The 26,125-nt window shown below is 53.9% G+C and overlaps 11 protein-coding genes across 11 annotated transcripts; 3 read left to right on the forward strand and 8 right to left on the reverse strand.

Moving 5' to 3' along the window:
* Positions 1-1,506: 1,506 nt before the first annotated feature.
* MYCGRDRAFT_87205 (uncharacterized protein) lies at positions 1,507-1,745 on the forward strand (the record flags this gene model as incomplete). Its single annotated transcript, XM_003850025.1, has 2 exons — positions 1,507-1,591; positions 1,663-1,745. 2 exons carry the CDS (start codon positions 1,507-1,509, stop codon positions 1,743-1,745), a joined length of 168 nt encoding a protein of 55 aa, XP_003850073.1.
* Positions 1,746-1,862: 117 nt separating this feature from the next.
* MYCGRDRAFT_105508 (uncharacterized protein) lies at positions 1,863-3,712 on the reverse strand (the record flags this gene model as incomplete). The annotated part of the gene is made up of 4 exons (XM_003850295.1): positions 1,863-2,283; positions 2,335-2,988; positions 3,046-3,449; positions 3,645-3,712. 3 exons carry the CDS (start codon positions 3,229-3,231, stop codon positions 2,158-2,160), a joined length of 966 nt encoding a protein of 321 aa, XP_003850343.1.
* An 814-nt stretch (positions 3,713-4,526) lies between these two features.
* MYCGRDRAFT_95233 (glycine--tRNA ligase) lies at positions 4,527-6,557 on the reverse strand (the record flags this gene model as incomplete). The annotated part of the gene is made up of 2 exons (XM_003850294.1): positions 4,527-4,916; positions 4,971-6,557. The coding sequence occupies 2 exons, from the start codon at positions 6,555-6,557 to the stop codon at positions 4,527-4,529; spliced, it is 1,977 nt and encodes a 658-aa protein (XP_003850342.1).
* Positions 6,558-7,032: 475 nt separating this feature from the next.
* MYCGRDRAFT_110502 (uncharacterized protein) lies at positions 7,033-8,315 on the forward strand (the record flags this gene model as incomplete). The annotated part of the gene is made up of 1 exon (XM_003850026.1): positions 7,033-8,315. One exon carries the CDS (start codon positions 7,033-7,035, stop codon positions 8,293-8,295), a length of 1,263 nt encoding a protein of 420 aa, XP_003850074.1.
* A 1,198-nt stretch (positions 8,316-9,513) lies between these two features.
* On the reverse strand, positions 9,514-12,444 carry MYCGRDRAFT_110503 (uncharacterized protein; the record flags this gene model as incomplete). The annotated part of the gene is made up of 4 exons (XM_003850293.1): positions 9,514-10,968; positions 11,029-11,576; positions 12,039-12,110; positions 12,288-12,444. The coding sequence occupies 4 exons, from the start codon at positions 12,442-12,444 to the stop codon at positions 9,514-9,516; spliced, it is 2,232 nt and encodes a 743-aa protein (XP_003850341.1).
* Positions 12,445-13,957: 1,513 nt separating this feature from the next.
* Positions 13,958-15,328, reverse strand: MYCGRDRAFT_46807 (uncharacterized protein; the record flags this gene model as incomplete). Its single annotated transcript, XM_003850292.1, has 1 exon — positions 13,958-15,328. The coding sequence occupies one exon, from the start codon at positions 15,326-15,328 to the stop codon at positions 13,958-13,960; it is 1,371 nt and encodes a 456-aa protein (XP_003850340.1).
* A 389-nt stretch (positions 15,329-15,717) lies between these two features.
* On the reverse strand, positions 15,718-16,052 carry MYCGRDRAFT_46868 (uncharacterized protein; the record flags this gene model as incomplete). The annotated part of the gene is made up of 2 exons (XM_003850291.1): positions 15,718-15,956; positions 16,013-16,052. 2 exons carry the CDS (start codon positions 16,050-16,052, stop codon positions 15,718-15,720), a joined length of 279 nt encoding a protein of 92 aa, XP_003850339.1.
* A 243-nt stretch (positions 16,053-16,295) lies between these two features.
* MYCGRDRAFT_87212 (uncharacterized protein) lies at positions 16,296-17,236 on the reverse strand (the record flags this gene model as incomplete). Its single annotated transcript, XM_003850290.1, has 3 exons — positions 16,296-16,689; positions 16,753-16,933; positions 17,041-17,236. The coding sequence occupies 3 exons, from the start codon at positions 17,234-17,236 to the stop codon at positions 16,296-16,298; spliced, it is 771 nt and encodes a 256-aa protein (XP_003850338.1).
* A 398-nt stretch (positions 17,237-17,634) lies between these two features.
* Positions 17,635-19,840, reverse strand: MYCGRDRAFT_110504 (uncharacterized protein; the record flags this gene model as incomplete). The annotated part of the gene is made up of 3 exons (XM_003850289.1): positions 17,635-19,331; positions 19,616-19,778; positions 19,829-19,840. The coding sequence occupies 3 exons, from the start codon at positions 19,838-19,840 to the stop codon at positions 17,635-17,637; spliced, it is 1,872 nt and encodes a 623-aa protein (XP_003850337.1).
* Positions 19,841-20,167: 327 nt separating this feature from the next.
* On the reverse strand, positions 20,168-21,741 carry MYCGRDRAFT_110505 (uncharacterized protein; the record flags this gene model as incomplete). Its single annotated transcript, XM_003850288.1, has 3 exons — positions 20,168-20,671; positions 20,723-21,632; positions 21,710-21,741. 3 exons carry the CDS (start codon positions 21,739-21,741, stop codon positions 20,168-20,170), a joined length of 1,446 nt encoding a protein of 481 aa, XP_003850336.1.
* A 499-nt stretch (positions 21,742-22,240) lies between these two features.
* Positions 22,241-26,038, forward strand: MYCGRDRAFT_110506 (uncharacterized protein; the record flags this gene model as incomplete). Its single annotated transcript, XM_003850027.1, has 3 exons — positions 22,241-22,249; positions 22,319-25,733; positions 25,794-26,038. The coding sequence occupies 3 exons, from the start codon at positions 22,241-22,243 to the stop codon at positions 25,898-25,900; spliced, it is 3,531 nt and encodes a 1,176-aa protein (XP_003850075.1).
* Positions 26,039-26,125: the final 87 nt, after the last annotated feature.

Raw genomic sequence — 26,125 nt, forward strand, 5'->3', positions numbered from 1 at the left:
TGAAATGTGAAAGCACGCCTCGGCACTGGACGCCCAGACAAAGAGTCGGCAGAACAGTGCTACAAACGAATGCCTTCCAGTGAGTCCTTTCTTTTGGCCTGAGGCATCCAGGAGCTGCTGAGTCAGGCTCGTGTGCGTTAGTTCTACCTACCTAGGTATTCCTTCGATGTTTAGAGACGACGCAACAACAGCAAGTCACAACTTGATTTCACCTTCCTTGACCCTACTCTGAAGCCTTGTCAAAGCATTATACTTGGTCGACCATCGGGCAGATACCTCCCGGATTGATTCTGCGGCTGCGAGGTATCGATCGACACCAAAACCGTCAGCATTGACGCATCGGATATGCCAGCTCTGTGCTTGCCGGTCACGAAAGAGATCGGGAGCGTGCGTCGCATTGAGTGCCATTGCCAACGACAGCTCTATGGACGGGAAGACGTCGGCCATGACGGTGACCTCGTCTGATGCAGTTGCTGGCATCTTTAGCTGCAGCTCGGACGAATTTGTGCCGCGAGAGCATCGAGCGGCCATTTGCTGGTGACCAGAGCGGTTGAGTCTGGGCGGACGCCGGGTTTTAAGAGAGTCAAGCGTGTTGTCTAACTGTCATCCCTGCTAGGTCTGCTGTCTCGACTGGCGGAATGAGGGCTTCCACATCTAGAGCATGGTATTGCCCGTTGGTGAGGCCCTTGTAACCACGCCATCAATCCCCGTACTCGCATAAACGCCATCCTTCACCACCGCAGTGCGAGGTTCTAGAGGGATAAGAATCCGAGCTCCCGTGCTCCACAACCTCTCCACTTCTTCAACACCAACATCAAGATCAGTATCGACATCTCGCGGCAATCGGATACCCACACCCGAAAGCATTATCGACCGTCAACATCAACTAATAATATGAAGCTCTCCTTTGACAGTCGCAACAACCCAAAGCTGACGGCGCGATCAAAGTCTGCTGTGGCGGAAACCCAGATCCAGGCTGCGGTGGTTGCTGCGACAATCTATTCTGTAGTGAAGGCCACTCCATCTCTTAGCCAGACATGCCTTCACCTTGACACGCGACATGCCGGTGCTCCATGACATGTTCGACATCCTCGGCATTCGACTCTCGCAACGGGCGGGCGCAGGCGAAGGAAGCTCCGAGACGCTTGGGCTTGCTGCAAGTCTCATTTCCTTCTCGGTTGTTCGCACGCTATCGTCTTACAAGCAGAGCGGTGGATTTCGGCGGATTTCAGAGAGCCAAGCGCGGTGTCTTCCTCGCTAGACCTGCGTTTCGCATATGGCCGGCCACGAATGCCCTTCTAGCCCAGGCAAATAGTCTCCGTACTTGCATGAACGGCGGCATGTGCGGGCGATTTGTGTTGTTATAAGAAGACATTTCCGGCCCTCCCTTGTCCCAGACCTCTCCTCTTTACCAACAACACATCGAAACCGAGCTCAGCGTCGCCAATCGAGCAACAACATCTCCCTTGTCAACATCATCCATACCTCGATCCTCAACCCTCGAACATGAAGCTCTCCATCAACTTCATCTGCCTCATGGCGGCTACCTTCTTCGCCGGCCAGGTCTCCGCTCAATGCAAACCCCGTGGATGTAAGCAAGCACTCCGGACGAGCGTTGGGCAATCGCAATCACAACAATGCTGACGGCGTAATCTCCAAAAGTCTGCTGTGGTGGAGATCCCGCAGAAGTCTGCGGTTCCTGCTGCAGCGGTCTATTCTGCAGTGGAGGCTCCTGCATTTCTTAAGCGTGCGGATTTCGACCTTCGACTCAATCTCAATATGCTCGACATCTGATGCTCGCGACGGACAGGAGGCAAAGAAAGGAGCGGAATATTTTGGAGCTTGCCGGGATGCATGAGGAGCGGGGTCGGCTGCAAAACTGTAGCAGAGTTCGTTCTGTTCACCTATATCAACAATTCGTATCGCACTCGGTATCATAATTTCACGCCGGAGTTCCACTGCTCCGAACGCAATAGAGAATAATCACTCATCCTCTCCAACGCTCTGCACGACGACATCCTCTCCCGCGATCACACGCACAGCCGAGCCTTTTCTGCCATTGAGATAGTAAGGCGCCTCCTCCTTCGACTCTGGCTTGCGTTCACCGCGCGCCTTTCCACCGCGACCACGACTGCCTTTCCTCTTCGCCACTGGCAACTAACCATTGGCTCCGAAGTCTTGTTCGCCGTCTGCGTCTTGGTCTTCGACGCCGCTTTGCTGCTGTTCGGGTCGGTACTGCTGTGTCATTTGTGCGTGTTGTTGTGGTGGAGGCGGTTGATACATCTATGATTATTAGTCTAGATCCCAGGACACTCATGCTTTGAGTGAACTCACCGGCTGCTGTGGCATTCCTTGCATCTGTTGCATCGGATATCCCGGAGGCTGCGTCGCGTACATGTTAGGATCGAACATTTGCTGTTGACCATACTGTTGCTGCGCCTGCGGTGGCGGATATGCACCCATCTGCTGCTGATATTGAGCCTGCGACGGCATATGTTGAGGATCAACACCGCCAAAGTCCTGAGGCATCTGTGGCTGGGCCTGCATCCCTCCGCCCTCTGCTGGCGCGCCTTGCGACGGGTCTGGAAGCGTATATGTGCCTTGTGGTGCGTACTCCGGTCGTCGCTTGTGCTGTGGCGTCGCATCTTCGCGAGGGACGATATCGATGAGAAAGTCGAACATGTCGCTCTTGGCGAGCGCCGACGCGATGTCGCTCCGTTGAAGTGTCCTTCGCTTGTTCTCCTCGGCGTGAATCCACGCACGCATGGTCAGTTCTGTGATGAAGATGTCGCAGCCCTTGGCGAACAGAATTGGAGCTTCCGCGCTGATCATCTTGACTTCCGGGTCGGCTTTCATCACTTTCTTTATCCGCGCGAGAGGTAGTTGATGGAGCTTGTAGTCGTGTTCCTCCGTCTCCAGCTTTGTCACTTGGTTCTGCCAGTAGGTGTTGAGGATGTCTCTGTACTGTCCGTTCAACCCTTGCGATACCTGTGGTCGCATTGTCAGCGCATGTTTCATTTCTGCAAACCATCACTCGCTACGCACATTGGCCCAATGTCCTGTGAATGTCTCCGGCGGCGGCGCGTGTCCAGCAGCCGCAATGCCTGCGCTGGCACCATAATGTCCTCCATGATTGTGATCGTACAGCGGCGCGCCATTCTTCCCATCGTACTTCTTCGGCGCAGCAGCCGCCGGTGGACCGGGCGGTGGAATGCCGTACGGCGCTTGCATTGTAATGTGATCTGTGCGACAGCAATGCGCTCAAGGATGAAGCTTCAATGCGATTGACGGAAGAGCCTCAATGCGCGCGCGGGGTTGAGGACGAGTCGGTGAGTAGTTCGCGCGCGTTCGAAGAAGCGGTGACGGCAGTCCGAGGCGTCGTGAAAATATGGCGACGGTAATCAAGGTGCTTTGCGATTGTCTGGTACGCGTAGAACTATGCTCCTATACTGTTGAATCGTTGTTAGTCTGGATGATATTGATAGCAGTCGAACGCTCCATCTACGCGTCGTCTTCTCATGTTGCTTGTTCCCGCGCGGACTGGCACAGGACAGCGGTAAGACATGATGGCGGCGTGCTTTGGATGTGACGACAGTTCATCAACAAACAAAGGCGTCTTTTCTCCCGGGGAACACTCGACTTACCTCTGCGATGGCCGTCGACGAATTACGTTTCTTGGATCTGGCAAGGCTCTCGTTGGCCAATGATACGTGCCCTGAGTAGTGATTGAGGCCAATCGGCCACAGGCGGACTATGAAGATTGGACGTGCGAAGGTTGAGTAGTCAGCGCGACGGTCGGGATGGGCCGGTGCGCCCGGTGTCGGTATCGATAAGATGTTGAGAATGAATATTGTACGACTGGAACAGAACGAAGGAGATGGAAGAGAAAAATGCGAGTGCGTAGGCACGAGCATACTAGACGGGCATGCAACAAGCGAATACGTATGTCGGTCATGATCTGAGAGTAGGTAACGCCGCCGCATGTCTACGCCATGCAGTCCAGATCCCACGCTTCCCACATACTCACATGGAGGTACGTACCTGCCTCGTTAAATACCGACGATTGTATTGCATGCACTTTGCCCAACCTCGCAAGCATACGACAGGTTTCGATGCTCAACCCCATGGCCATGAACAAGCAATTTCATAGCCTCAATCTTCAAGCAAGACTCTTTGCAGCGAACGCAAATAACTCGACCCTGCTCGACTGGGGTCGGCGGGATCGGAAGAGAGCGATGAGCTGGCGGAAAGCCTGCATGAACAGCGCGAGCCGTCGGCAACTCCGTTCCGATGCGTTGTCTTCGCTAAGGCTATCTACACCGCATCTACAGAACTGAACAGATGTCTCGTGTGCTCGCTACCGTCGTTTGATCGCGACGGACTTGACGGCATCGATGCCCAGACGTCTGCAGAATGCAGCTGACAACATGTCGTTCACACGTGCCGATCGGCCAATCACGAATCCTAGCGACGTCGTTTCAGGCGCCGCGGCCTACTCAAGCGGAATCATCACTTTATCGCAGATTCTACTCCTTCTCCTCCTCCTTGCCCTCGAATGCCGGCAGACGCTTCTGCACCTCGCTCCACGCCTCCTTACCCTTGACCATCTTGCTCACAGCCTCGAGGATTTGATCAAGGCTAGCACGAACCTGCTTGCACGTATCACGATCGCGGAGCGTGAAAGTGTTGTCTTCCAGACTCTGGTAGTCGATCGTGATGCCGAAGGGGATTCCGAGCTCGTCGTTGCGGGAGTAGCGCTTGCCGATGCTGACGCCGGACTGGTCGACCTTGAAGGAGAGCTGGTCGTCATCGAGACGGTGCTCGAGTGTTTGCAAGAGATCGGCGAAGCGCACATCCTTTTGAAGTGGGACGACGAGGACTTTGACGGGTGCCACGGTCGGCTTGAAGGACATGACCTGAGAAGAGTTAGCAATGTGTTCAGACTTCTAGATGTCTGCGCGGGTGCCTACCGATCGAGCGGCATCGCCCTCTCTCGTCCAGTAGACGTGCTCCATCAAGCTGTATAGAATGCGACCAATACCGAATGAAGGTTCAATAACATTGGGAATGTACTCCCTCATCGTCTCTGTGCGAACCTCCTTCTGAATCGTGACAATGTCCTTCTCCAGATCGACCTTGCCCATGTCAGGTACTTCAATCTCAACCTTGCCGTCTTGCTGCATGCTGATGCTGAGCTTCTCCTTGATGTCTTGTGTCAAGGCATCAAGAGCAGCTTGCACCTTTCCAGCGTCTTTCTTGAACTTTGGTCCCGACTTCTTCTTGTCAAGTTGCGCCACGAATTCCTCAACCCGCTTGGGCTCCTTCAATGGCTCCCGAACTTGAAGAGGCACCCCGGTAGCCTTCATGTGCACACTGAGATCGTACGCGCTGCGGTCAGCACATCCAACACACTCCACCCAGCCGTAGGAGGTAAGCAGCTCACAATCCCAGCAGTCGGCAGCGTAATGAGCCATTTCATTCGCCATGTGCTGTCTAAAGCGCAGCTTGCCCATGTCGATGCCGATTTTCTGCATGAACTGGTAGATGCGGACAATGAAGAAGCCGAGGGTCTCGTTGTCGACGAGTGTGGTTGAGACCGCCTCACCGATCGTCACGTTGACCGGTGTAGAGCCTCCAGCCTGCTGAACATCACGAGACAGAAGTGGGAGCTTGACGTCCTTGACTGTGTGGAACTTAGGGTGCTCCTTGCCGCTCTGCGGGTCGACAAAGTGCTCGATTTCAGCCATGAGGAATTCACGTACTCGCAGCAGACCGGAGCGTGGAGAGAGCTCGTTACGGAAGGAGTAGCCGATGGAGGCAGAGGCGAATGGCAATTGTCCGTCACTGTACTCGAGGAGCTTTTGGAATGAGAGGAATTGGCCTTGGGCGGTCTCTGGTCGGAGGAAAGCAGGCTCCTTTCCAGAAGCGCCAATTTGAGTCTGGAACATCAGGTTGACGGAAACAGGAGGCTCGACCTCGTTGCCAGAGATTGGGTTTCGGATATCGTGCTTCTTGATCAAAGCTCCCATATCCTCACCAGTGCAGTCGTCGAGGGTGGCAAGAAGGTGCTCGTACTCCTTCTTGACGCTCTCCTCCAGCTTGACAGCTGTCTTCGCGACCTTGGAAGCCTTCTTCTTCTTCTTCGGGTCTTCTGGCTCGTCGCTGACATTCTCGCCGCGAGCTTCGCGATCACCCTTCAGCCTCGTCTCAATGACATCCTTGATCAAATGATCTGTGCGGAGAATTTCGCCGGTCTTCGGGTCCTTGCACATGAAGTCGGCAAATTTATCAACGTGGCCAGATGTCTTGAGGACTTGGTACGGCGTCAACATGGAGCACTTCAGGGCCATCATCTTCTCCGATCGGATGAAGTGGTCTCGCCAGATGCTGATGACCTCTGACTCCAATGTCTCAAGCGGCGGGCCATAGTCGAAAAGTCCTTTGGTGGCGCCATATGGTTCGAAAGACTGCCATAGGAAGACCTTGCGACGAAGAAGAGATTCGAACGCGCCGCGATCAAACTCCTGACCAGCCAATGTCTTGTAGTCGGTCGCCATGGTGGGAGCTGTGCCTTTACTCTTCGTGCGAATTGGGACCTGGAACTTATGGCAAACAGCGGAAGAGGTGAAGTTGCGGCTCTGGTAGGATGTTTCTGTCGCCCTTCGATAGTGGAGCTTGCAGAAGCTGGTAAGATTCTGAACACTCGTGACTCTTATTCCTGAACGCATTCAACAATGTCAAATGAGTCAAGGTGTTCTGATATCGCCGTCGATGAGCGGTTGTAGTGAAGCGGAGGCGCGGTGGTCCGGATGCTCTTCTTCCTTTGAACGCAGTCGATATTCCGCGCAGACGAGGGAGAGGCGTGAGTGTGTACTCTTTAGATTATGCGATTGTTTCGTGGATGTAACAGCTTTCCTTCAATCTTGGCAGGGTAAAAAGTTCGAGATCGACAGAGAGTCGGAGAAGATCTAGAAAGTTTCGGACTTTCTCGATTCATTCCTTCTCCGTCGCATCGACATACATACGGCAATCATGGCGCACCGGAATCCCCTCAAGATCGGAAACAAGTTGAAGCGACAATCACACCAGCTTAAGCTGAAGAAAGAGAAGGAAAATGTCAAGCGCGACGATCGAATGCGCCGGAGAAGACATGAGGACAAGAACCCGGGATTGAGAGAGGAACGATTAGCAAAATTTGTGCCTGCGACGATTGACAACAAACGAGTGTGGGATGAGGTGGACTCTGGCGACGAGGGCGATGCGCGGTTAGGACTCAGTGTCAACATCCTGGACCCGAAGCGAAGAAAGCTGGAGAGTGTTGCAGGCGATGCGGTGGATGATGAGGTCGAGGATGTTGCTGAGCCTGCAGAGGTGGAGGGTGCAGCGGCAGACGAGGAGGATGACAGAGACAGTATGCTTGACACGGACTCGGAAGAAGAGAAGGAAGACGAGGACGAAGACGAGGACAACGAGCTGGTCCAGTCTCCCGCTCGAGCCCCCAGCGAAGCACCTTCCGCTGCGACCGCCGCAACAGACCTCACAGTACGACCCGAAGCTCTAAAAGCAAAGTTCCCGTCTCTCTTCCAAGACGTCGAACGAGAACCAAAAGTCCTGATAACAACATCAATAAATTCCACCCTCCACAACGAAGCCGAGCTCCTCACACAACTCTTCCCGAACTCCAACTACATCCGCCGAACCGCCCACTTCCACAGCTACAAATACTCCGTCCGAGAAATCGCAGCCTACGCCTCCTCCGAAGACGCCGGCTACACCCACCTCGTGATCCTCAACGAGGACCTCAAAAAGCCCAAGGGCATCGACATCGTGCACCTCCCCACAGGTCCCATGTTCCACTTCAGCATCTCCAACTGGATCCCCGGCGCGCGGATACCAGGCCATGGGAATCCCACAAATCACTACCCCGAACTCATTCTCAACGGCTTTCGCACCCCTCTCGGAGTCGTCACCGCCCATCTCTTCAAGTCCCTATTCCCTCCCCATCCAGAAATACAAGGTCGACAAGTCGTGACGCTACACAACCAGAGAGATTACATCTTCATGCGGCGGCATCGATACGTGTTTCGGGACAAGAAAGGCACGGAGAAGAGCATACAGGGTACAGACGGGAAATTGATGAAAGGCGTGGAAGACATACGCGCGGGATTGCAGGAGCTGGGGCCGAGGTTTACGATGAAGTTGAGGAGAGTGGATAAGGGTATTCAAAGGGCGAGTGGGCAGGAATGGGAGTGGAAGGCACATGATGAGAAGGTCCGGACCAGATTCAGCTTGTAGATATGCTGTATCACAATTTGAGAAGAGTATGTATCAAAGCACAGCTCTCTCATACCCGAGTGGGAGCCAATCTGCCACAGCTTTCGGGGAACGAAGCAACCGATGGGAGCTCTTTATGCCTCTTGTGGGCCCGAGTTTTGAGATATCCATACTCAGCACTACAACTCGATAGCATGTCGTTGTGGAGCAGGCTGCGAGAGCACATCGACGCACGCAAGCTGGAATAAACAAGCAAGTACCTAGTACTGATTTAGCATGTCGAGACATTCTCAAGTACACCCTGTCGAACCACCAAAAGGAAAACATCAATCATCTTCAAGACGTGAAGCGAGTGAAATGCAGCATTGAGCGCCGGCAAGTAGGCAAGCAAACAGGGCAAGCATTCACGAATGTTCTCAGCGATGACTGCGTGAAACATTTTCATTCTTTCATCCTTCATTCGGTGCTGTCCAATTCTCATGTGCGTGTTCTCTCGCGCGTCTTCCTTGCCGCGTCGAAATAGGAAGACAAATCCCCAAGCCAGCAAACGCCGACATACTCCGTCCAAAGATGCCCGTTGAACACACAAGCACGACAGCAGATAGTTAAACATACAAGATACAGCAAAAGCAAAAACAAAAGTGTCAACCAGAGGCCGATTTATTAGCCACCATTGCAGGTGGAGAGCAAGGGATAGAGAATCGGTCCGGACGAGTGGCGATGGTTGCCATCAGTCTCGGTGTCTGCTTCCCTTTCTTCCTCCGTGATATTGGGTGTTGTGTGAGGTTCATGCAGAAACGCACTTCGTCAAACGTGATTGCGACAACGCAAGGCATGCATGCGTGCACGCGTGATCATCGGCGGGCCATCGGTCGAGATTCCCAGCTCTTGCTCTTCATTCGTGGGTGTTGTTTGATACATTGAGGATGTCGGTCGATCCTCGGGTCGGTCATGGTGGGCAGTGAGCTCCAGTAAGTTCTTCTCTACTCTTTCTTTTCGTCGTATCGGTCGTCCGATCATCAGTTTCGTTGTCAAGCGGATTGGCGGGCATCATCTCGCCAAAGACGGAGAAATTGACACTCGCGTACCGCTCGACAGAATATTTATGGTGGGATGCTAATTAATGCTTCGTTGTCGGACGGTATCGTAAAAGTCATGCTTCAAAGCGTGAGGATGTCTTTGGTATCGTTCGTGCAGTTGCCGACGGGAGCTGTAGGACGAGAGCAGTTGCGAGGGCTCCTAGTGCTCGACAGTGATCTCGGCGGCGCTGCTTCGCTGGGACAGTTCATCGCTGTTGCGGTGGGTGTGGCCGTTTTGGCGGCGCGGGAATCCGGCGCCGCGCTCCGGAAGTGGACCGCGAGGCTGACGCTCAGGTCCGCCCTGGCGGGGTTGAGAACGGTCTTCAAAGTTGGTGCTGAAAGATCTGTTGCTACCGATGGCGCCTGGAGTCTCGCGATCCCACGATGGGAAGCCACGGAGACCGCGTGGGCTGCCGGCGAAGCCTGAGTTGAGCGACATGTTGCCAAGGCCATTGATGATGTTGTTCGAGGGGTCGTTACGCTCGCCCATACCATTCGCGGGAGTCATCAGAGTTGGCGTGGTCGACTGAGCGTTCTCTCTGCCGAACTCTTGGAGACGCGCAACATTGTGGCTCAGTGCAGCTGGGAAGCTCGCAGTAGACGGAACTGGTGAAGGAGTGTAAGATCTTAGATCTGCGAATGACTTGGCAGATCGAAGGTTACTGGCAGCTGCGAGGCCTGCTCCGTCGTTGTAGCCGCCAAGATACCCAGAAGCTTGATGACGCAAGTTCGTCCCGGCGTAGTACTGCTCATTGGCGCGCACGTCGCTGAAGTCGGTGGTCGCGGCGCGGTTCAAAGCGCGGCGGTTGTCGGCTTGAAGATGAGGAAAGGTAGGCATGGGCGGGCTAAGGCGACGACTCTCCTTGTACACATGGACCGCTCTATGGTCGGACTCGCCCTTGGAAATGTGGCCGAGACCCATGTGATGTGCGAGCGTGTGCACAATTCTCCTCTCGGGAGGGGAGAGCGACGGAGCGAACACGAGCAGATCACGCGACGGATCCTCCTTGAAAAGCAGCAGCTTCGAGTAGTGCTGCAGAGCCTGTGGGTCGTTGAGATCGACTTCGACACCTGCATCCGCTGGAGGAAACGAAGCTCCCATCTGAGGGTTGCGTGCCGAAACTGGAGACGGCGAACCCGCCAAGACGCGAGATGACAGCGATGATACCGAGGGCTGTGTCTGCAGTGCGTGAGCAGGTATCGGCCGGTGCTGCTCCTCAAGTTGTCCACGGCGCTCTCTCTTCTCCCTCTCAATCCTCTCACGCTCTTGCGCGGGCAGCATCTTCTTGTATTCCACTCGTAGTTTTCTTCCGTTGAGTTCGAAATGGTTCATCGAGTCGATCACTGCAGCGGTCTCGTCCGGGTTCGTGAAATTGGCAAAAGCGAGACCACGGAACACGCCATTATCGAAGTGGTAGTTAAACGCGTACGGTAATGGCAGGCCCATCTCGGTCATGATACCCACAAGCTGCTCTTTCTTTATGGCGAATGGAATGTTCTTGATCACGATTGCGGTCGGGATGAGGTCTTCGTCTGGCTCTGAGCTCATGTCGTGTCGGCCGTATCCACCGGCGTATGGATTCAGCGGCATCGGTGGAGCTTGGTCCATCCATCCCTGTGGAGGTGTTAGCATCGTCGACGTGGAATTGCCCAAGGAAAACCTCTCGCGACTCACAGTTGGCAGACCAGCTCGACCTGCTCGAGAGGGTGGTTTCCTCATGCTTCCTCCATTGCTCAGTCCGTTCAGGGTGTTGTTCTGACCAAAGGCGCCGGCATTCCACGATTGTCCACCCATGTCATACCCATTGGCATAGCCACTGACAGTAGCATTCCTCATATCAGTGAACCTGTTGCCGTTGTAGCTCGCGGCGTGATCTTCGGCCGTGTATAGGCCGGACGGTAGGTGGCCGTACGCAGGCTCGAATTGCTGTCGCGAGGACTGGCGATGAAGGGACTGTTGGCGCTGCGACGTCGGCGAGCGGTTGGCGTTATTGTCATAATACATGTCGTTATAGTTGTGGTTGTTCATGACCGCAGACGCGGCTGGGCGGAGTTGCGAACCGGAGAAAAGCCTTCGTGGGCTGGGTGATGGGCCCGTTGTTCGCACTGACGCCAAGCCAAAGTGTAGCGCAACAATTAGCGGACCAGTGTATGGCGACGGCGGGGCAGAGAGCTCGCGGGCGATAGAGATGGTCGGCGGAGCGGTGGTGTAGGTGCAGTAGCCTGGGCGGAGAAATGTTAGGAGACCAAATTCCCGTGACTTCGCGTGAAGGCTCGGTTGGCAAGGTAGGGTATAGATGCTGGCCGTTGCAACCAAATGACCGGGAGTGGGATGCAACGCAACGAGCGGTCTGTTGCTAAGGCGCCGGTGCAGCAGTGGCAGCGCAAGGAAGCGTCGGATGGAAAAAATTCGTAGCGCTCCACAGGCTAGTCGGGGGTGGAGGATTGACAGGGAGTGGGTTGTTTGGCGTGAAGTGGTGGAGGTCGACGATGATGTTGTGTGAGGGTGACAAAGTCGAGACGGGACCGGGGTAAAATCTGTCACAGGCTGCGCAAGACTGGGGTACAATCTCCAGTACAGCGGGAGAGAGAAACGCAGGATTCGCCGGTGGGATGGGAGATGATTGATGAGGAGGAGAGAGGAAGAGCATCACGCACATAGAATATGCAAGTACACACACACACACACAATCGATGCAGGGTTTTCTGCGTACAGTAGGCCAAATGGAGCACGCCAGGAGAGGCCAAAGTTGCGCTCTGGGAGAGGAACAGCGTCACACGTCTCCTGATGAGCAGAGAACCCTGCATCGAAGACGAGCAAGACCAAATTACCTATGGAGCATGAACCAATCTTCGCAATATAGGGGCTCTTGGAGCATTGAAACTATTGCGCATTGCCCGATGCAGCCTTTTGCGATGCGGACGGCTTCTTACTGCGTGGAGTGCACATCAGAGCTGCCGTGAAGTAGGGCTCCTCCTGCGTCGTCGTCGGTAACATCGATCTCGCTTCTGACTGACCATATTCATGGTTCATGACAAGCAATTTGGCCTTGTCCGGGGACGGAAGACCATGCCCCGCGACAACCACCATGACGACGGTGCAATTCAGATCTACACTTGACAAGGAGTGGTTCAATTCTCTCCGATGTTGACGCGGACCTGCTCGCTTCCCGTCTTATGCGCATACGCACGTCAGCCACCGCGATCGTCCATATTCGAGCTCGCAAGACGGCGCTGGGAATGCAGCAACACTGCCTCCAATCAGACCGGCGCAAGCATCGAGAAGTGGTCGCCACCAAAAGCTGCGACTTACTAGGTCATGGAATCTTGGAGGCTCTGCCGAAGGAAACCAGGATGGTGGACTAGAGGAAGGGATACATGCATGATGCACCCGTCGCGTTGCCGCGACGGAAAGTAGAGCTACCTTTAGGCCAGCATCCTTCGAGTTGGGAGATGAACAATCCAACTGTAGTGCAAAAGGAGAGAATTTCCAGCAGACGGCGGTGCTGAAACACGTCCAATTGTCGCCTCAGCTTTTCCATCCACACTGTGCACGTATGCTGCAGCCACTACTCTCGGTCGCATGCATGATCAAGAGGAAATCGGAAATGCACCGCAGCCAGTCGAGCACCAACGACCAAAGACAACCTCGACTTCTGGCACGTCCGGCATTTCAACAACCTTGGAACATTCGGCGGACGATGATCATCACTTCGCACGTGCTCGGCCCGCCGCCATCCACGGCACTGGGACGTCAAGGTTTGCTAGGGAGACTCTGTCATCGGCTCTTTGATCTCATCAAACGACTTCATTACTGGCGAACCGACCATCCAAGCCGTCCAGTGTGGTTAGGTCTGCACTCGAACGACTCAATAGCGAACGCGAGACTTGGAGATGACTTCCGGTGTTTGCTGCATATGCATCATGCACCCGGCTGAAGCTCCTCGTTACATCCTGAGAAACGGCGTGGAAGTTGTGGAAGCCTCATGTCGTTGTACTGCAGTTCATGCACCGCATCGACACCCTGTGCGATGATCAGGCATCAAAGCGAAGAGCACAAAAACGAAAGGACTCAGAGTGTGATGCTTCTTTCTTGTGCCGCGTTCTTTCCTTTCCTCTCGGAGCATAGCACCGCTGTGCCGGATCATGTGGCACAACGGCGAGATGCTTCGACAGCCTGTCAACGAGGGTCTGTCTCGGCCTCGTCCGAGAATCGACGTTCCCGCCCTGCATGAGAACAAAGCCCACGAAAATGTTCCTGCACTTGGTCAGAAGGACAAGTTTTGCGTCTGACTTCTCCACTCACACACACACACCCTGATAACCGACGAGTCGGAACGATCCAGATAATCTACCTTACCTCTTTGCGGGCCGCCCGCGCATGAGTTCGCCATCATGTGACGTGGGCTTGCGCTGCAGGACTGCTGTTCCAGCTGTGATGAGGCGCAAAGAAAACGCGTTGACCGATAGTGTACGCTCGTGCATGGCGATGAGCTTCGGATACACTTGCTCGGCCTCTCGCTCGGTGGACTGTCCAGATGCAGGACAGTCAATTTGTCTTTGATCCTTTGTACATACCTTCGACCAGTATAATCTGCTCATGTCTAGCCAACGCTAAGGACTGAATCCCACTCCGGTTCTCCGACTTTCCGAAACTCCACTCCTTCACCGAAGTATCCGGCATCATTCCAAGCACTCATAGTTGGCCCGTCATACGGTCCGTTGATCGTACCGCCATCTCTGCCATCACTCCACCTATATTCCCACGTACTCGTGTCGTCCGCGGAACCGTTCGTAGTAGCAGGAGCGCGCCAATCGTCCCCGGTCTCGCGGCGATATTGTCGCATAAGCACTTCGCGTTCAGCTTCGTATATCTCGAGTTGGCCTCGAGAGTACAAAGCATCTGCCGCTCCCGTGATGCTCTCTACGAGCTTTCTTCGTGCCTCCTCGGCGGGATCCGACTGACTGTCGCCAGTGGCCGGTGCATCGTCAATGTCCATAGCGTCTTTTTGTTGCTTCTTCTTCTTCCACTTGGGGACTTTGGTCTCCTTGGGCTTGTGCTTGTTCAACCGCTGTAGTGCTTCTAATGGTGTCTCGCCTGTGTCCAGATGCGAGATCAAAGTGGACAGAATGTCACTCGTCAATACAGCATCATCCTCGATAGCTTTCCGTCTCCGATCCTCCTCCCTCTTCTCCTGCGCCTCTTTCGCCTTCTTCATGTCCTTCTTACTCAACCCATCCAGCCAATTATCATTGATCGAGTCCGGGTCCATAGCTTTTCGCACGAAATTGCCAGACTCGTCGTATTTGCCCTCTTCTTCTTCTCCCTTCAGATTGAACGCATCTAACCTTGGCGCGTGCTTCTTCTTTCCACCAGCTCCTAGCTCCGCCGCATCCTCCTCTTCAATCTCGTCCGGTAGCCGATCACGTTCTTCCTCTCCGCCCGAAGACTCGGAGTCGTCCTCTTCTGCAGCCTTCTGCTTTCCCTTTGTACCCATAGACAAATCTACCTCGACTTTTCCTCCAGACGTGCTATTCATCACTTGTCCCTCAATCTCGTCTTGGTCCAGAAATCGGACATCCTTCTTCTTCCTCCGGCTCTCATCTTCGTCATCATCACCATCCGCAGTACCTTGCATATCCTCCTCCAAGTCCGCAAACATGTCATCGTCCTCCTCGTCTTTACTTTTCGCTTCGCCCTGCTTCCTCCGCTCACGTTCCGCCGCTCGCGCATTGAAATTGTCATTATCGGAATCGGATTCGTAGCCATCAATGTTGACCGCATTGCGTTTGGTTTGCGTTCCTGATTTGCCAATCACGTCGGCGTCGAGGATCAGGTCATCTTCCGGCGCATCGGCTGCGAGTGTGCTTGGGTTGCGGTAGTCGAAGCGAGGCTTCTTGGACGTGTTGTCGTGGCTGCGGGCGAAGTCTTCGCCGGCTCGTTTGGGTCGAGCTGCTGATGATGGTTGAGCCATGGTTGGGAGTGATTATCACGTGGTGGCCATGTCGCTAGTAGCGCAGCAAGTCGGCGATCTGAGATTCACTTTAAGGTCTTGGCCTAAGATGCGAAAGCAACGTTACGTCATTTCATGTGAAAGTTGCGGCTCCTCCTTGACGAAGGCGAGTTGGATATGCTACATTATTTTCAAGGTTAAGGAAACACAGCACTGATCACGAAAGAGCGCCGCATCTGTTTGCTCGGTCGCCATGCCGGCCGTCGAGCGGATAGCCTGGAAAGTACGCCCTCACCTACCCAACGAGCATAGGACTTCGCCCAAGGCCATCGCATTTCAGAACATAGAACAGCCTTGATAGCCCCATGGCGACGAAACGCCTGTCGCCCCCCACGCCACCCAGCAATCATTCAAACCCGCCCCAAAGTGCCGTAGCTCTGCCCTCCAGTCTGGACATTATCCGAGTACACGCCTGGAGCTGGACCGTCGGCGATAATGCCCTGCTGGGCTTCCTCCTTCCGCTTGTAGTAGACGTACTCGATGTAGAAAGCGTGAATGTGGCCAGGGAAGTATCCGAGGAGCGTGAGACAGATGTTGATGAGCAGGTCTGCGCCGCAGCCGGCCACGAGGTATACTCCGATGGGAGGTACTGAATCACTTGTTAGTTCTGATGGCATATGGGTTGAGTTCTAGCTTGCGGCATACGGAAGATTGTGATGATCACGAGGAGTATGGTTGAGATCATTTCGGCGTCTGAGGAGTCGGTTGCTTGGCGGTCTGGCCTTGAGTTTGCTATTCTTGAAAGCGTAGCCAGATGTCGATTTTGAATGGAGCTGCTTCTTAGGTGCAGGTTATCCTAGCTGTTGTCTTGGATTCTTGGATGTTTGCTGTAGGTTTGTTTGTAGCAAAGACGTTGTGGTTTGAAAGCGCGGTTATTCTGCATGACGAAAACACTGTGGCGTGAAGCGTGGCTGTGCTTCGTCACAAGCTACACCTCCGTATTCTCCAACACCCATCTGACTCCGTCGACAACGATCTCCGGCTGCGTCAGCTGCACGAAATGGCCACTCTCACGGGCAAAGACGACCCTGCTCCTGGTCGAAACCTTGGCCAGCTCTTTCATTAGGCACTCATTCTTCTCGTCTGCCGTGCGGATCATCTCTTCGACATGCCTCCTTTGCTCCGGCGCTCCATTCCCTTTAAGCACCGCTGCATTGTACATCCTTTTCCAGTCACGACTGCGCGTACCTCCTATCCCATACACAGGTTTGTCTCTCAGCAGCGGCATGTCCTCGCTCAAATTCTTTTCTCTCAGCCTCGGGAAGCTAGACGCATACTCGTCGTCTTCTTTTCGCCGCGACTGCCCGCCACATACACGTCGACTCATCAGCTCGGAGGGCATCCCAGTCGTGGTTCTCCATCCTATGCTCTTCATTCAAGCCTACAGCGGTGTAAAAGTCAATTCCGTTGAAGACCTGGGCCGGAGAACCGGGTCATTGACATCCAGGACCAGCGGCGCAGTCTCATGGTTGGCATCGACGAATACGACTCCCGCGATGCGCTGCACATTGCTGATGCCTCGAGCGATGAATCCATGAATGATGACGCCGGCCCAGGAGTGTCCCACTAGAATCGTAGGATTTGAGATATGAGCCTTTTCAATCAGGAAGAGAGATCCAATGCCGCATTCTCAGCAGTCGGTGGCAGCGGCGAGCGCTCGGAATTTGTAAAACCGGAGAGATCGTAGGTATAGCTGCGTAGCGTCGAAGGAAGTCGTCGAGTTACGGCTGTCCAGCCTAGGCTCGAGCACCCTACGCCTTGCACGAATAGTACCACAGGGTCCGAGGTGCTGGTGGGCTTCGGTCCGTGAGTGTACAAGGCGAGATGGTGAGTGCCGATATCGACGAGAAATTGGTTGGAAATGGTCATCGCGCTGCTGTGAACATTCTTTGCGCGTGGTAGGCACATGTACACGCTTCAAGCGTTGTAGAAGCGCTGTCTCGTGGGGTTGTGCTTGTTATGACAGGCCAATGTTGTGCTATAGCTGTGTTAAACAGCATGCGATCTGATACATCGTGAACATTTAAACTGTTGCAGATTTAAGCAGATCTGTTGGCAGTGCAGTAGGCTTGGACGTTGGTGAGCTAAACTTGCACAAGATGTAGAAGGGCGTGCGTTCGTGCACCCTACACGCAGTTGCAAATGCCCAAGGAACAATACATGAGACTGCCTCAGCTGACACCAAACTCGCATTGCAAAGCACAGAGACCAATTAGTCTAGTCGTCTCCCAAGTCGGACGCTTATACCCACCACGGCGGCTTTTACTCTACTCTGGCAGGATCAGCTCCGACTCACTCCAAGCTTCAGCATCCGCCATCTTGGTATCAATACCCTCACTGAAGTCCCTCTTGTGCTCCTTGAACTCCTCGAAGTTACGCTGGATTTCCCTCTGCCACTGTTCCACATTGACAGGCTCTACTTCGTCTCTGCTCGGCGAAGGCGTCTGGCCGCGTCGTACGCTGTCGACATGGGATGACGATCGCGACCGTGGAGCAAACTCCTCGTCGATAGGGTTGTCACCAACCACCTTGCACTTCGGATCGAACTTATGAGGGGGTGGAGTCGGCGCACGCTCAGCGGAAGTTGACGGCAGCTTGCTTGGCGTGTCGAAGTGTGACGGAAGGAAACGTTGTATGTGACGATAGAACTCGTTCCATTCCGCGGCTCCAGCCTTAGCGAAGACTTTGTCAACGCAGTTGTGCAGATAGCGCAGGGAGGCAACGGTATCTGGGGCGTCCTTAGCGGCAGATCGAATCACCGGATCTTCTGGCAATATGGCGGTGTCTTCGAAGTTGCTCAGAGCTGGTTGCGAAGGAAGGGCCACGATGCCCTTTTTCCGCCGCGGAGCACTCCTGCAAATGTCTTCCGAGGAGAAGCGACGCTTGGCGGAATGTGCAGTCGGACGAGGATGCTCGGGCGAGAGATGGATATTCACAGCTTTCGGAGTCGGCTCGGGCGTACCGCTGTCTGAATCAGATGCGAGATCACCAGACTTGTCGACATGTGTAGAGCCCATCTCACGTGGCTCGTCGCCCACATTCGGCTCTCTGGGGCCGAGCGGGATCTTCGCCTTCACTCTAGTGCGTGGTACTCGAGGCGTTGTCGGGCGCTTGCTGGTGGATGGTCCCGGAGCATGCTGATCAGTCTCACTATGCAGAGTGAAGTCCCTCATCATGCGGACTTCCACATTCATGGGTGGTGGCAGTACAAGACCGGGAATGGAGAACAGCGACTTCATAGGAGATGGAACGCCGGCACGTCCGTAGCACGGTCCACAGTCATCCGGTCGCCGCTTGACGGTGAGCGGTAAAGCACAGCGTATGACATTTTCGTATCGAATGCCGCCAGGGAAGACCTTGGTGATAGAAGCCGTGATCTCGAGCGGCATGGTGTACGCATCTTGACGCTGCACGCCAGCCACAGACGCAATTCCGGGAGGCACTCTGCCGCGAAAGCAGGTGTTGGTGGGATCCCATTCCAGCCAGTCGCGGGATGGGCCGACAAAGTAATCCACGTCTACCATGCTGAGCTCCGAGAATGGACGTGCGGAACGGACTGTTGGCTTGAGGATGAATTCTTTGCTCTCGCTCACGACATTTTGAAGCCCGTGAAATCCAAGGGTGGGTGGATTCGAGCTGTAGTGTAAGTTGAAGACCATGTCTCGGCCACCTGAACCACGCGCGCGGACTGAACGAAGCCTGGTCACCGAGAATGTGACCTCGAGTGCGGGCTCCTGTTTCCGAGGGTAGTGCCAGCATTCGCGAGTGAGCACGAACTCCTTCAGCGCTTCAAACAGATTTGGGTTCTCGAAAGTGTAAAAGGCTGTCAATGTATCTCGGATGGAACCGTAACTTTCGATCATGTCCCTGACGATACTCGTGACTGTGATTGTGAGCATCTGCGTTCCCAGGCCGTCAAGAAATTCGTGAAAGCGGTGAAGAACGTCTTGAGTGTTGTCATCAACTGAAGCCTATGTCAGCAAGGCTGTCAAGTACAACAAATCCAAGGGCAGCGTGTACGAATATCCGGGTATCCATCCATGAAAGCCTCGAGCACAATTAACATCGTCTCTTGTCCAAGCGCATTCTCGAAGGTCTTTTCCTAGAAGAACACTTCGTAGGCAGCCATGACATTCGGTAAACGCCAGGTAGTGACAATATCGCGGTCGTAGACCAGAGCGTATCCATCTTTCGCAGCAGCGCTTTCGACCGGGCGCGGAACACCTCCTGGCACGATGGCCTCCATACACATATCGATAGGTGCATGTTTCTTCGATCCGTGGGCGCTGTAAGGTCGATGAAATGGATAGTAGCACTCGATGGGCTGGGTTCGAGATACACTGCATGCGCCAGAGACCTGGATGTCGACCTTGGAGAGGAGGAAGTCCGCGACGTCTTCGAGGTTTGTGGACTGCAGGAAGTTAGCACAAAACCATTTGATCATGATCGAGTGTGATGTACCTGGGAAGCCATATTGCCGGTAAGAATAGGTCAGCACTCGCTGCAGGTGAGGTATTAAGTTGGTGAACACTGGAGTGTGGAATGTTGGTCCGTGGAGGGACTTCTGGTTCATGCTTTTCACCCTCTCGTTGCTGCCTTTACAGAGCCCCTCCCGTCGCGAGCAAGTGCCAAATTGTGCCCTGCATTTGAGGCAAGCACGCATGCCATAGAAGAAGCCGCATTTGTGAACTCCACATTGGAGAAAGAGCAGGCACGCGTGATTGGTGTTGCTGTTCAATCTCGAAGCAGCAGAATGCGTTGTTCTGAAGTTCTTCCGAGGCATCGTCGGAAGTAATCTTGCTACAACTGATCCATCGTGGCTCTGGTGCTCAATTGCTCGTTCTTGTTGCCGAGCCTACTGATCTGCAAGAAGGCATCGCAGCCGTAACCCTCGAGACTATGAATCTCGAGACTACCGGCCCAGTACTCGGCATAGATTTTGCTCATTGGCAGTCCCATGCCCAACTTGAGATCAGGAGGTCTCGTCGATAATGAAGCCAAAGCATTGCCAAAGTTATTCGCATCCGACACGACATTTTGATTGCCTTCTTGCGGAAGGTTCTGCACATCCTGCATTGTTGCTGCAAGTCTGGGAACTTGTTGTAGATTCTGTAGGCGATCGTTGCGTCGTGGTCCCTTTGAGAACGACCACAGATATGGCAGGATGTCTCGGTCAACGCCACCACCTTGATCCGAGATGCGTATGATGACATGCTGGGCGGCCTCGCATATCAACACCTCAATCGGGGGTGGCTCATCGAGCGATCGCTGCTCCACTACAGCTTGTATGCTGTTCCTCAAAAGCTACTTCGAGTCAGCTTGTGGTACTCGAGTGCTGTGCAAATACGAACATACCTCTCCAACGATGTACTCCAAGTGGGACGGTATGTATGGAAACGCTGTTTCGAGGTGGCCTTGAATTACAACCCTTGGTATCGCAATCTTCGGACCATATGCCTCTGAGGTGAGCTGTCTCGCTGTCTCCGCACACTTTTCGATAATTTCTTTCGCTTTGCACTTGAGGAAAATTTCGCCCACAAAGTCGTCCTCAGGAGCCATGCCGGACTTCTTCGCGTTCGGGAAATGCCAAGGAGCATGGAACGTATCTGTCAACGCCAGGTGCTGCTCGGCAATCACTCTACGACTGATCCGAGATCGCAGCAAGGTGGTCATGAAACGATCGCATTCTTCACTACTCACGTAGTCTTGGACCTCCAGGATTCCCATCGCTAGACGAGGGATGACCGTGAGATGTTCATTGAGAGTCATCTTGATCGTCTCACAAAACTTGTCGTTGTCGCTGAGAGACCGCACTTCAGACACCTTTCGTAGACGCTCAAAGGCAGCGTAGTACATCTCGTACGCATGGCTGAGATGCTGGTTCGTCACGGCCGAGTACGGCAGGGTCTGCATGTTTCGAAGACGATGTGCAAGTCTTGTTGGAAGTTCAAGGCGAACGTAATTGGCAGAGCTGAGGAGCCGTTCTTCTGTCAGTGTTCGGCCGAAGAAAGTGAGCTGCCGTAAGCTGATCGGCCTCGCTTCGCGTGTGACCCAGTCGTCCAACACGTTCGATGGCCGCCATGGTGGAGGCACTGTTGATGGAGATGCCTTGCTGCCCGCCGCCGCCGTCGCTACTGCGTATGCCCGTGTTCTGACAGGCGCAGGTAGCCGGAGCAGTGCTCCCATGCCGCAGAGCATCGGCGTTGCGCGAGTCGCCCGTTGCAAATGATGAGGCGTGTCGTGATGGAGGAGTTGTGACGGTGAACTTGGCCAGACCGATAGCAGGACTAGAGGACACTGTGGATATGCCTTGGACACGGTGAGACCACAGACCGCACGTACTGCAACGCCACGACTTCCACATAGCGGGGCATCTCCAACCTCAAGTCTGTGTCTTACTTTACATGGACCACCTTCTAATTATTACTCAGCCATGCAAGCATACTGGACCATGGACACATCTCATGCTCCAACCATGGACGAGCGTGATAGGACGCGAACAACACGTGCGGGCGTTCATTGTTTGTTCGTGCCTGAATCCAGCCAGTATTTGTGTTTGTCCACGTCTTCGAGTGACCAAAAGTGATTCCCGTCTCCTCCCATGACGTGTAATTCCGGACCCTCGAGCTGCAAACCGAACTTCATGGTGCTTCCTACCTATACCTTGTCCATTCGTCTTCACATCAGAGACAACACGGCGTCGACCCATGCTATATTCACCACCGCCACGCGCAGGCACCTGAAGAACCGCCAGATCATCCGCCGAGCAACACGGGCAGCGCCACGCAACGGCAAACCTTTGTCAACTTCCACCTGTTCCAGACAGAAATACTCTGAGCTCAGTCGTTGCCTGCGCAGATTCACATCATCACAATGGACAATGTAAGGTCTCCCTCGATTCCCTCTGAGTGGTCTTCGATAGCGCGCAATCATGTGCTAACATACTACAAGCTCGGGAGCGACATGATGGTCGACTCTGACTACGACGAAAAGCGACTGACGCCAACCGACTCCAACGACAACGTCGCTATAATATCACCAGACGACGCCGATAGCATGGTCGATGATACAGAGACAACGACCGATCCCGCACTGCCACAAGCCGATGACCATGAAGCGATGCGCGAACGATACATGCCACGGCAACCCGAACATGAGACCGAGGCGGAAGAGATATATACTTGGGACATCCAAGATTGGAGATCACTACCTAAGAGGACGCACAGCCCGACATTCACCTGTGGTGGCCATCCGTGGAGGATTCTGTTCTTCCCTGCCGGCAATGCCGCGAACGAAAGCGTTTCCTTCTACTTGGAACAAGGCTTTGGCGATGACAAACCACCAGAGAATTGGTATGCATGCGCGCAATTCATGCTGGTTCTTTCGAATCCAAATGATCCATCGATCTACCTCCACCATGTAGCGAATCATCGTTTCACGGCCGAGGAGGGAGACTGGGGTTTCACACGCTTTGCGGAGAAGAATCGCATATTCGCATCAAAATTCGACAACGCAGACCGGCCCATGGTGGAGAACGACTGTGCGAGAGTGACCGCGTACGTCCGCGTGCTGAAGGATCCGACTGGAGTGCTGTGGCACAACTTCGTCAACTACGACAGCAAGAAGGAGACTGGCATGGTTGGGTTGCGAAATCAGGGCGCAACCTGCTACCTAAACTCACTGCTCCAGTCATTGTACCTGACCGGCGCCTTCCGCAAGGCCGTATACCAAATTCCTACCGCCACGCCGGCCGAAAAGGAAGCCTCGAATTCGGCCTACAAACTGCAGAGATTGTTCTATCGTCTGCAGTCGGACCAAACTGCTGTCTCGACGAACGAGCTCACAGTGTCGTTTGGCTGGGAGAGTCGGCAAATATTCGAACAGCAAGACGTACAAGAGCTGTCTCGAATACTCATGGAAAAGCTGGAAGCCCGCATGAAAGGCACGGACGCGGAGAACGCATTGCCAAACATGTTCGTCGGAAAGATGAAGACTTATCTCCGATGCATCAACGTGGACTACGAATCAAGTCGCATTGAAGACTTCTGGGATCTCCAGCTCAACGTTTCTGGATGCAAGAGCGTGGACGACAGTTTCAAGGACTACGTCCAAGTCGAGACCCTGGAAGGCGACAACAAATACGCCGCGGAAGGCTACGGTCTCCAAGACGCGAAGAAAGGAGTCATTTTTGAGGCCTTCCCCAATGTGCTCCATCTTCAACTCAAACGATTCGAGTATGATTTCCAAAGGGACGCCATGATGAAAGTTAACGACCGTTACGAATTTCCCGAGGTGTTTGATGCTTCACCCTACCTTGACGATACTGCCGATAAGTCCGAGCCTTACATCTACCATTTGCATGGAGTGCTGGTGCACTCTGGAGACCTCAACGCTGGCCATTACTATGCTTTCTTGCGACCTGAGAAGAATGGCGAGTTCTTCAGGTTTGACGACGACAGAGTGACGCGGGCGACGAAGAGGGAGGCCATTGACGACAACTTTGGCGGCGAATACTCGGCCAACAATGGAGGTAAAGGCCAAAATCCATATACCCGGCAGTGGTCGACGAAGCGTTCCAACAACGCCTATATGCTTGTGTACATTCGCGAGAGCCGACTCGATGAAATTCTCCCCAAGGACCAGGATGTTCTACCACCTCCACATCTCCCGACCGAGATCGCGGAGGAACGAGCGCAGATTGAGCGTCGACGCAAGGAGAAGGAGGAAGCACATCTTTACATGCCAGTACTTGTGGCGACGGAGCAAAGCTTCAAGTCGTATCAAGGTGTAGATTTGATTCCTTGGGCCTCCGAGGACGCGTCAGAACCAGCGGCCCCCAAGGCGTATCGCCTACTAAGAACCATGACGGTGGCAGAGTTCACCACGCATATCGCAAAGGAGAACGGTCAGGAGCCAGATCTCCTCCGACCTTGGATCATGGTGAATCGTCAGAACGGCACCGTCCGACCAGACCATCCTTTGATGTGGCCAGAAATGACACTACAAGAAGCTTCCGACAAGTTTAGCACGCGAACGTCTGGCTTCAGGGTATTCATGGAAGAAACCACGCGCGACCAGGATGGTCAACCCAAATGGCCAGCCGATGAAGTGCCATCTTCGCCGGTAGTCAACGGTCAAGCCGCTCAATCCCAGAAGCCAATCATCTTGTTCTTGAAGCACTTTGATGTGGATCGCCAGGTACTCCAAGGCATCGGACACGTCTACATGAACCCTCAGGACAAGGCCATGGACGTGGCCGTACCAATTCTTGAAATGATGGGCTGGGACACCGGAGTTCAGCTTCAACTATTCGAGGAGATCAAGCAAAATTACATTGAGCCGATCAAGGCCAAGAACACCCTGCTCAGCTCTGAGATACAAGATGGAGACATCATATGTTTCCAGCGCCACCTCACCGAAGAGGATGCCACAGCACTCAAGCAGAAGAATCCTACAGCTTGCCTCGATGCTGTCCAATTCTACGACTTTTTGATGAACCGCGTTTTCGTCAACTTCACGCCAAAAATGTCACCAGCGCCAAATCTCCAGCTCCGCAACCAGTCCGAGGAGAAGTTTCAGCTGGCTTTGTCGAAGAAAGATACCTACGACGCACTCGCCCTGAAAGTTGCCGAGTATCTTTCTTCGGTGTCTGCGGCCCCAGTAGATCCATCTCACGTTCGATTCACCACTGTCAACGTTCAGTCTGGCAAGGCCAGGAGCCCGGTGAAGAAAATGCAAGGCACGAGCGTCAATTCGATACTGTTCTCAACCAGCGGATACGGCGGCTACAGTTATACCCCAAGTCAGGCTTCGGACCAGCTGTACTACGAAGTGCTGGAGATGAGTCTGGCGGATCTGGAGCAGCAGAAGAACGTTCGCGTCACTTGGCTCACCGAAGGCATCGCCAAGGAGGAACCGCTCGATATTCTGGTACACAAACAGTCACAATTTACTTCGGTCCTGGACGGCATACAGAAACGTCTCGACTTGCCGAATGAAGCTCTCGAACGCATCCGATTTTACGAGGTCCATGGGAACAAGGTTTACAAGACTTTGCCTAACAGCCACGCCGTCGCAGCGCTCAACGAATTCATGACTGTCATCGCCGAACGTGTACCAGATGAGGAATCGGAGCTCGATGCAGAAAATGGCGATCGGTTGTTGTTCTGCTTCCACTTCGAAAAGGAGCCTTCAAAGTCCCACGGAGTTCCGTTCATCTTCCTAATGAAGGCAGGTGAGATCTTCAAAGAAACCAAGGAAAGGATTTCGAAGCGTACTGGCATCAAGGGTAAGAGTCTCGAGAAGGTCAGGTTCGCAATCATCAAGGGTGGTCAAAACTTCAGCAAGCCGGTTTGGATCGAAGATGGTAAGCAGATCGTTCCAACCCAACGACATTGTGGTCTGGGAAGACTAACGCATGGCATAGATGACATCCTTTCGGACAAGCTTGGCTCGGATGATCACCTGGGCCTCGAACATCCAAACAAGAACCGTAACAACTGGGCGAAATACGAGAGTCTCAACATCCGGTAGACGGCATCTCTCATGCATGAGGGAGGCATGCATCATGATTTCGAAAGACACTGGGTGGATTCGGCAGGCTTCCTTTGCGATTGTACAGATACTCGCGAGCATTATGGCGGTCACGAATGGTTTGGGAGTGCGGTGCTTCGAGTGAAAGGGCACCTGGCCGGGACATCGGCACCGATCTAGAGAGGAGGGTCGACTTTCTCATGCGTCACGGTGTTGCCGCCTGGT

This window comes from Zymoseptoria tritici, chromosome 8 (assembly GCF_000219625.1).
Source record: "Zymoseptoria tritici IPO323 chromosome 8, whole genome shotgun sequence".
Lineage (NCBI taxonomy): Eukaryota > Fungi > Ascomycota > Dothideomycetes > Mycosphaerellales > Mycosphaerellaceae > Zymoseptoria > Zymoseptoria tritici.